Source organism: Dipteris shenzhenensis, chromosome 2, assembly GCF_047967505.1.
Source record: "Dipteris shenzhenensis isolate YYH24624 ecotype China chromosome 2, Dip_SZ_1.0, whole genome shotgun sequence".
Classification (NCBI taxonomy): domain Eukaryota; kingdom Viridiplantae; phylum Streptophyta; class Polypodiopsida; order Gleicheniales; family Dipteridaceae; genus Dipteris; species Dipteris shenzhenensis.
This window is the reverse complement of record NC_141597.1, coordinates 11,938,338-11,947,427: the sequence shown is the minus strand read 5'-3', so window position 1 is coordinate 11,947,427 and position 9,090 is coordinate 11,938,338. Positions and strand designations below refer to the sequence as shown.

Sequence of the window (9,090 nt, the reverse complement as noted above, 5' to 3'; positions counted from 1 at the left end):
CGATGATCTTACGCCTACATAAGTGGCCCATAGGGAGATACCATCTACCTATCCGATGATCTTACGCCTACATAAGTGGCCCATTGTGAGTTCTAGGGAGACAGTCATGAGCAAATAGGCAGTTTGTAAAGATGGAAGTCATTATCATAGAGCCGCATCCTAAATAGGGGTGTGGGGCCTATGAGACACCACACATGGAGATGGTGGTTTGAAAATACAATGGTACTTTATGGTTGGATATAGGTAGTTTTAGGGAAACTTTTATTGGACAAGGTATAAGCTTCTACACAAGACATGCACTAGAGTCTCGAGAGGGGACTACCTAGAGTTCTAGAGTATTGATAGGAATGTACAAACTGTGGGTGGGTCTGCACATTGAGTGGAGTTCGGGTGTCTTGAGGTGTAAGTATTCAATGTTAGATCTAATGGCTAGAAAATGCCAGGATTCGTGCACTATTAGATATAATGGCTAGAAAATGGCATGTTCATGCACTGTTAGATCTAAGTATTCAATCCTATGGTGGAAAAGTGTTGCTCCATGTGCTCCGTTCATCTCTTGAAAATTGGATGGCCGTGACTAAGAAAGGATAGTAAGGTCTCAATGGACACACGCTCTGACAGACAAACGGTTTAGCTGAGAGGTAAACCCCGTGGTAAAGTGCTACTGCCGATCGACCTACATGGGTGTCTGTTGGCTGCCCCGCAGTAGCTCTCCGTCGAATAAGTGCTACCCTCACCCCAATTGGCTTTGTTCCCGAAGCAACGAACATGGGGGGAATATCCCCAAGCCTCATACGTGTGTCAACGCGCTGGTGGGTCTGTTGTATGTCCATCTTCGAGTCTCGGCTGATCGATCCCATGTTACACTTGGGGTGCACTTTCACAGGTCCCAAGTTTACCTTGAAACCAATGGCACAAGCAAAGCTCTCTATATTGAGGCCGGGTGCACACCACCCACCCAACCATCCTCCAAAAGTGAAGAGGAGAGTCGTCCTATTTGGCCCAAGAGGAGATTTGGTCCCAGATGTCTGACACAAACAAATGTATCTGCCTCATGGAGTGGGCGGCAGAAAAAATCTTAATGCTATGGTAATTGAATCCCTGTGCTTGTATCCTCCATCCACTACAACAATCAGATTTCATTGTAACTATATGGCAACCTTTCTATAAAAAAAGATGGTAATTGAATCCCTCTGCCTCTATCCTCCATCCACTACAACAATCAGATTTCATTGTAACTATATGGCAACCCTTCTATAAAAAAAGATACCTTCTCGTGTGAACCGCACCTCTCCCGTAGCCATCCTCTTATTTCTTTTTCTCTTGGCTGTTGTGAACCCGGCCTCAACCACAATGTCATTGTCCCTCGAAGGCTTCCCCTTAAATGTAAAACTCAATTGTCTTAGACTTTTGAGAGAACCCAAAACTGTTAGCTCCTTCAGCCCTTTGCATTGAGACAAGTCAAGCTTCCGTAGCTTTCCCAACTGCCCGAAGGAAGAAGGAAGCTGGGAGATGGGTGAGCAGCTTAGACTCAACTCTTCCAGGCTTTCAAGAGATCCAAAATCGTGAGGTAGCTCCTTCAGTCCTTTGCACCCAACCACGTGAAGCTTCCGTAGCTTTATCAACTGCCCGAAGGAAGGAGGAAACTTGGCGAGAGCTGAGCCGCGGACATCCAACTCTTCTAGACTTTGAAGAGACCCAAAATCGTCAGGTAGCTCCTTTGGCCCTTTGCACCCACCCATGTAGAATCTCCGTAGCTTTCCCAATTTCCCGAAGGAAGGAGGAAGCTTGGCGACTGCTGAGCCGCGTATACACAACTCTTCTAGACTTTGAAGAGACCCAAAATTTTTGGGCAGCTCCTTCAGCCCTTGGCACCCATCCATGTCCAGCTTCCGTAGCTTTTCTAACTGCCCGAAGGAAGAAGGAAGCTCTGCGATTGCTGAACCGCTTACGTCCAACTCTTCGAGACTTTCAAGAGACCCGAAATCTTCAGGTAGCTTCTTCAGCTCCTTGCACCCAGCCATGTCAAGCTTCCTTAACTTTTTCAACTGCCCGAAAGAAGGAGGAAGCTTGGCGACTGCTGAGCCATTTACAACCAACTCTTCTAAACTTTGAAGAGATCCAAAATCTTCGGGTAGCTCCTTCAGCCCTTGGCACTTATTCATGACGAGCGTCCGTAGCTTTTCTAGCTGGCTGAAGGAAGGAGGAAGCTTGGCGATTGCTGAGCCGACTACACTCAAGTCTTCTAGACTTTCAAGAAACCCAAACCTTTCTGGTAGCTCCTTCAAGTTGCTGCACCGATACATGCCAAGCTTTCGTAACTTTTTCAAGTTTTGGAACGAAGACGGAAGATTATGGATGCCACGTACGTCCAACTCTTCTAGACTTACAAGAGATCCTAGACTTTCAAGAGAGAGATTTTCAAGAGGAGATGGATTTTCAAGAGATCCTAGACTTTCAAGAGTTCTAAGATCGTAAGATAGCTCTCCCCACGCCTTCACGTCAATGTCAAGCTTCTGCAGCTTGCAAGAAAAGGGCAATTCAATCTGTAAAGTACATGATCCAAACGTTAGGAAATCTAAACTTTTTTCGTGTTGCATTCACAGCTAAGCTACATCTAAACTTTCAAGAGATATAACGTCTTGTGACAACTGCAAGTCTTCAGTAAAATATTGCCACGCTTTAAAGTATGGGATATTGGGCTTCTTAAATTCACTCTTATATGAAATGATAGTTCACTCACGCCTCATGAAATCCAACAGAAAAAAGGGAATAGTAAGGTACCCATATTCGTGTGTCCGCAACGAATTCCAGCACAGTAAGAAACTCCGAGTATAATTCTTTAGGTGGAACTTTACCACGAAAGCTCAACCACTTGATTTGCAACCCTTTTAACAGCTCAACATCACCATCTATGCGTGTATTTTGTAAAAAAAGCAATCGTAAAGATCGCATTTGGGAAAGTAAACCTGCGTTCAAACTAGGCAAGGACGCAGTAACCCCACGGATTTGATCAAGACCCTGCAACCACAAACAACGCCGTATCATTCTCATCACAAATCTACATTCATTCATTCATATATTTCCCATTACTGCAAAATCCACTCAATATAGCCCGAAGAGAGGTGAACAGACGTCGTAAGATCAAGGATGCACGAGAAACAAAGTTCAAAACAAATGTAAGTAAAAGAAAAGAAACCAATCAAAGAGTAGGATGACCGACCACTAGACCAGGTTTCTTTTTGGATATCTGTATTTGCTTTCATGTGCTGAAAACGGAGAAGTAAAGAGCGAAGTAAATACCTGCGTACTTTGCGACAGTTGCGACAAGAAGTCATTATCCCAGATCCGACTCAATTTGCCTGACTTTTTGTATTCCTCCTTCACGATGCCTCTCCCCAAGTCCCTCAGGTGATCGTGCATTGTCAGGCGCTTGTGTTTGTTCATCTGCTCCCGCCTAGGGGACTTGTCTTCATACACCTTCACCAGACAGAGTTCTATCAACCTCTCTAGACCACTTTTCCACCCCACCAAATCATGCCAAAAGTACTCGGCACTCCGCCTGTGTTCACCAATCAAGAAGCAGGCCACATCTAGAAACATTTCCTGCTCATGCTTGGCAAGGGCATTGTAACTAATCATCAGTTGGTTCTCTATGCCTCGGTGCGCATTGCTCCTTAACATCGCGATTGCTTCCTCCCAGAATTCCTTTTCTTTCCTCGTTCTAAGATGACGACCAAGCACCTCTAGCGAAAGGGGAAGTCCACTGCAAGCTTCACTAATCGTCTTTGCTAGCCCCTCAAAACCTGGCGCTGGAGAAGGCTTCTTAAAAGCATGAAGACAGAAAAGTCGTAAGGACTTACGAGAGTCCAGGTCTGGTACCTCGTAGCGCTCACCCTTGAACACATCACGGAAGTCGTTCTCATGAGGAAATACTGCTCGGTCCCTAGACGTGACAAGAATTCTACTTCCCGGCTTAAGAGATGTAGGATCTATAACGTTCGTGATGGAGTCATAGTTCTTCACATCATCCAATATGATCAAAGCCTTCTTCTCCTTTAAGCCACGTTTTAAACGTTCTCCCTTCGTGAATTTCTTTAGTACATGATTGTCCTCGCACAGCAAATCCTTGAGCAGCTCGGTTTGTATTTGACTTGCTTTCTTATCCGCACATTTTTCCACCATGCTGCTTGCTCCTGGGAACTCCTTTCCAAGTCTCTTGTGAATAGCTCGAGCAAGAGTGGTCTTGCCAATCCCACCCATACCAAAAAGCAGAACGAAGTACACATTACTCTTCTCCTTCAAATGAAGCCGCTTCAACACATCATCGACCCTCTCCTCCAACCCAACTGTGTCAAGCTGATCTTCCTCCACGAGAGCCCTATCTTGCATCTCTTTTTCTATCTCCTCTACAAGAGCTTGGATCAACTCCCCTTCAAATCTGCACATTCAGCGTGTTGTATAGCTTATTGAAGAGTACTACGTTTGACAAGTAGGAAGAAGGAAGTACAAAAATGGTTATGAAAAGTAGGACTCACAAGCACCAGCAAGGAATTGGGGATGCCAAAACAAAGCTGATCGATTCAGGTACTTACCCGTTATAGCTCTCCAGCCGGAACCCCTCCAGCCAGGAAGCGTCGTGTAGAGCATCTTCCCACCCCTTGATCGTGTCTTCGTCGTGCTTGCCTTCTTTTCGATGGGCCTTGATAGCCTCTGCAAACGGCCCGTCCTTCCGCCTAAGCTCTTCTGACTTCACGTCATAAAAGACCGGCAATACCTTGGCATTACTAGAGCTCTTGGTACTCTTCATCATTTCTACAAGTTCATCCAAACACCACGTAGACGATCCGTATATTCTAGTAAAGATAGGCACTTGAATGATTGCTCTCCGGGTAGCTTCCAGCATGAAAGAGCGAACGTCAATGCCTGGAGGCAACTCCTCCATGTCCAAAAATGCTTTGATCCCATGTTGTTTCAGACTATAGTAAAGATGATTTGCAAGTGTGCGCTTCATCGGTATTCCACGATGACTGATGAACACGTCATGCGAGCCAATAGCCGGATGCATAGGTGGTGGAACAGTGGGGGGTGGGGGGAGCTTGGTGACGAGGCGGAGGCGGGAGAAGGTGGTGCGGTAGAGGAGGGCAAGGGAGAGGGAGAGGGAGAGCGCGAGGGAGAGGGAGAGGGCGAGGAGGGAGGTGCGGTAGAGGAGGGAGAGGGAGAGGGTGAGGGCGAGGATGAGGAAGGGGGGAGGGGGGAGCTTGGAGCGGAGGCGGGAGAAGGAGAGGGGGAGGCGGGAGAAGGTGCGGTGGAGGAGGGAGAAGGTGCGGTAGAGGAGGGTGAGGGCAAGGGCGAGGGAGAGGGCGAGGGCGAGGGGGGAGGTGCGGCAGAGGAGGGAGAGGGAGAGGGCGCTGGCGAGGAGGAAAGAGGATGGGGGACGTTTGGTGAGGACGCGGGAGACCGTGCGGTAGAGGAGGGCAAGGGAGAGGGCCAGGGCCAACGCCACGGCGAGGTCTGTGGTTCGGTAGAAGAGGGCGAGGCAAAGGGAGATGGCCAGGGCCAGTAGGGAGGTGACCACGCTGGAGGCCATGTCCGCTTTTACAAAGGAAATGAAACTCAGGGAAGATGCCGGTATCGCGGTCGTTTTATAGCGGTGTAATGCTGTTCGCCAGTCGTTGTCCTTAGGACACATCAGTCGTTGTCTTTAGGACACATCTACGTAGCTTGTAGATTTGCATCCCCTATCTGGGCTCGGTCTCTGCAGGTAATGAAGAAAGATGACGATTCAATCCCCCCGGGCCCTGCACATGGAGGCTGCACGCGCATTCAATGTAGAAAGACAACCCCCCCCTATCTTGACATCACCGATTCACCACTGCCAACGCTTCTCTCTCGTCTCGGAGGCCAGCAAGGAGTGGAGGAGAGGAGCGGTCGGTGAAGGTGAGACGAGGTCTTTGTCACGAAGGTCGGTGACTCTCTCTCTCCTCCTCTTCTCTCTAGCCTCTTTCTCTCTCTATCTTCTCTCTCCTCTCTCTCTCTCTCTCTCTTCTTCTCCTTCTCTTTCACGAATTTCTGCTTTACAGCCCACAAGCAATTTTAAAATGAAAGTCAAAGGTTTTGTTGGACGAGCTTTACACCCACAAGCAATTTTTAAATGAAAGTCAAAGGTTTTGTGGGACGAGCTTTATGAAGGGGAGTTTTAAAACTCGTAACTTAATTCAAAAATTAAGGAGAGACCAATTCTCCCCTATAGCACGACCTCTACAAATTAAGGAGAGACCAATTCTCCACTATAGCACGACCTCTACAAATTAAGGAGAAACCAATTCTCCTATAGCACGACCTCTTCAGAGGCATTGCTAGAAAAAGATTTACCAGGCTCAGGAGTTCAACCGCACACTGATCACATCCCCATGCTTGGCAAGCTGGCCACCACGATGCCGCTTTTACAGGCCCATCTCTAGGAATTAACATGGGAGATGCAGTTTGCCTACCAGCAGAGCTAGCGTGACCCAACTAGCAAGCACAAAGAAGCCCTCTTAGGCCAGCTGGTGTGGCCTCCAATCCCCTAATGGAGTGGAACCCCACTTGTGCTTCTTCTCAATCTTATAAAAAGAAAGAAAAGGTGTGGCCTCCAATCCCCCAATGGAGTGAATCCCTCAGTAGTCCAACAAAATGTAAGAAAAGATGGAGCGTCGAGTACCGAATCTACCCATCAAGCTTTCAATAGCCTAACAAAATGTAAAGTAGTTCATAAGAGCCATGTTTTTTCCCCAAACACCAAGAGTAGTTTATTGATAAGTAAAAAGGAAGGATTACACCACACAATCGTCGAGACTGATAGTGTTTAGAATACTACACACATCAATCTAAGAGTATGGCCTTTCCAACGCAGAAAAACCAATAAGGCCTTGCATGTTGTCTTTCTGTATGAATGCTTGCCTTCTAAGTAGGTGTACTTTTAATTTTAGTTGTTTCTTTCAAATGCAAGTAATAATTAAATTTTTCAATTATTTTTTATATTGAAGTTAACTAGCAATATAATTTTTATGTTGCTAATTTCAACAAGTGTTTGCAATGAACATGTTGTACTTTTCACCCTCTCCTATTCTAAAATCGTATATCTCACAAACTATTCATGATTTCGATCTGCGATCAATTGGATCGAACTCCTATTTTTTCGAAGAAAAATCCTGTGGTTTTTGAGAGAGAGGCAATTCGTGTTTTTGGGTCATTACGGAGGTGGCAGGGCGACTAGCAAGAGCAGGGGAAGTCAGAAGGTCTTTTGGGTGCAATTCGTGTTTTTGAGATCTGATGCAATTCGTCTCTCCATCTTCCAAAAATCATATCTATCAATACACTTGCACTGTTCCCTGCGCCTCTCCCGCTCTCTCCCTCTCCCTCGCTCCACCCTTGACCTTCTCTTCGTTGGGCCTTCATCTCGCCTCAATTCCCGTAGATTTCACTCTCAAGAGCCGTCTTTCACCTCGGTCACATAGGGCAATTTGTAGAAGGAGAGAGGGCAGATGGAGCGATTTGTAGAGAGATAGAGAGAGAGAGGGAGGGAGTGAGGGAGGGAGGTAGGGAGGGGGATTTGTAGAGTGAGAGAGAGGCAGGGAGTGAGGGAGGGAGGTAGGGAGGGGGATTTGTAGAGTGAGAGAGAGGCATCAAGCACACTTAGCGCAAGAGAGAGAGTGAGCAAGGCATGAGCGATTTATAGGGAGAGAGGGCAGCGATGGCTAGAAGATTCCAAAGGCAGCCTTAATTGCACCCTTTTTGGACCACCCTTTTCTATAGGATCTTGTGCCCCGACTAATTAATTGCTTCCAAGGATTTTCGTATGTAGCCTAGACTTATTTATTGAGAGTTTTTAAATGTTAAAAATTATGTATATGTTGCTTCTTAATATGAATGATCGTTATTTCTATCCCGTGATGTGTATATGTTTCTTATTTTGTATTAACATGCAAATACATGTACTTCATATATTGCTTGAAATGTTGAGGGATGTATAAATCACAATTTTGAATTATAGTTTCTTTTGAACAAATAATGGTTCTCATTCCCACATTAGCAAGAAGCTCAGTAGCTTAGCGGGTCGCGCTGAGCGAGTTGTTTGCTCTTACGTGTCTCTGCTATGTCTAGTTTGTTAATGAAATTGTTGTATTGGGCTTTCATTCCACCAATTGCATCGCATTAATAGCTTGGAGCCCCGAATTTTGCTCCCGAGTGCAAAAATTAGGTCGCTCAAGGCTTCTTTTTCTGCCCCATCTTTGCCAACAATTTTCTTGCAAGAACACATACGAATGCTACAAAACAACCTGATTTCACTAGGTTTGAGCTTCTTTGTCAATGTGGGAATGGCATCTAAAGAACTAGTCTTTCATGCATGCCAAAGGTGTGCCATTAGAAAAGATTCACGTCATTGACTAGCAAGTATTTTTTTCAAACGTCTTTTATATGCAAAATGTGGTAATTAGTTGAGCAAGAATATACCACTTAATATCTTTTGCTTTTTTCATATACAAGTAATAGTTATCACATGGTAGCAAGAAAACTATGTTTTGATAAACGTTGACCAATCTAGCAACTACTGAGGAAAAAAAATCCTTGATCAAGCGAGTTTTTAAAATGTTTTTTTATTTTAAAAATCTATTAAATCAATTTAAATCCCTCAAAATCCTTGTTGAAAAAGAATCAAAAGACAAGCACTACCCAACAAGATTAGTCCACTCTGATAGTCCACTTTTGTAAAGAATCGGAGACAAGCACCACCCAACAACCTTGTAGACTTTTGTGCCATTAAAAAAAACAAGATTATGCAAGTTGGTGTGGCCTACAACCTACCAATGGAGTGCTAGAGGTTGGAACCCAGCCCATGCTTCTTTCCATATCTCCCCCTTTGTCCCCCAAACAAGGAAAAAAAAGATGAAGCATCGAATCTGCCCATCAAGCTTTCAGTAATCAAACAAAATTAAGCTATGATGTAAGAGTTGTGGCAACATAAGAACTAGCAATTGTACTTTTTTCCCCCAAACACAAGGAATACTTGATTGATAGCACCAGTTTGGTAACTTAGCTTGAAATAAA

General features: G+C 45.3%; 1 protein-coding gene across 1 annotated transcript; it reads right to left on the bottom strand.

Moving 5' to 3' along the window:
- Positions 1 to 927: 927 nt before the first annotated feature.
- LOC147904335 (TMV resistance protein N-like) lies at positions 928 to 5,203 on the bottom strand. Its single transcript, XM_087385989.1, has 5 exons — positions 4,596 to 5,203; positions 3,304 to 4,441; positions 2,785 to 3,021; positions 1,251 to 2,546; positions 928 to 1,160 (listed from the first exon to the last, which is right to left on the bottom strand). The coding sequence occupies exons 1-5, from the start codon at positions 5,066 to 5,068 to the stop codon at positions 1,149 to 1,151; spliced, it is 3,156 nt and encodes a 1,051-aa protein (XP_087242115.1). The 5' UTR covers positions 5,069 to 5,203; the 3' UTR covers positions 928 to 1,148.
- Positions 5,204 to 9,090: the final 3,887 nt, after the last annotated feature.

Coding starts and splice junctions, on each gene's coding strand:
- LOC147904335 (XM_087385989.1), bottom strand. CDS start 5,068: ATGCATCCGGCTATTGGCTCGCATGACGTGTTCATCAGTCATCGTGGA. Junction 3,022..3,303: donor AACTGTCGCAAAGTACGCAG/GTATTTACTTCG, acceptor TTGTGGTTGCAG/GGTCTTGATCAAATCCGTGG. Junction 2,547..2,784: donor TTGCGGACACACGAATATGG/GTACCTTACTAT, acceptor TGTACTTTACAG/ATTGAATTGCCCTTTTCTTG.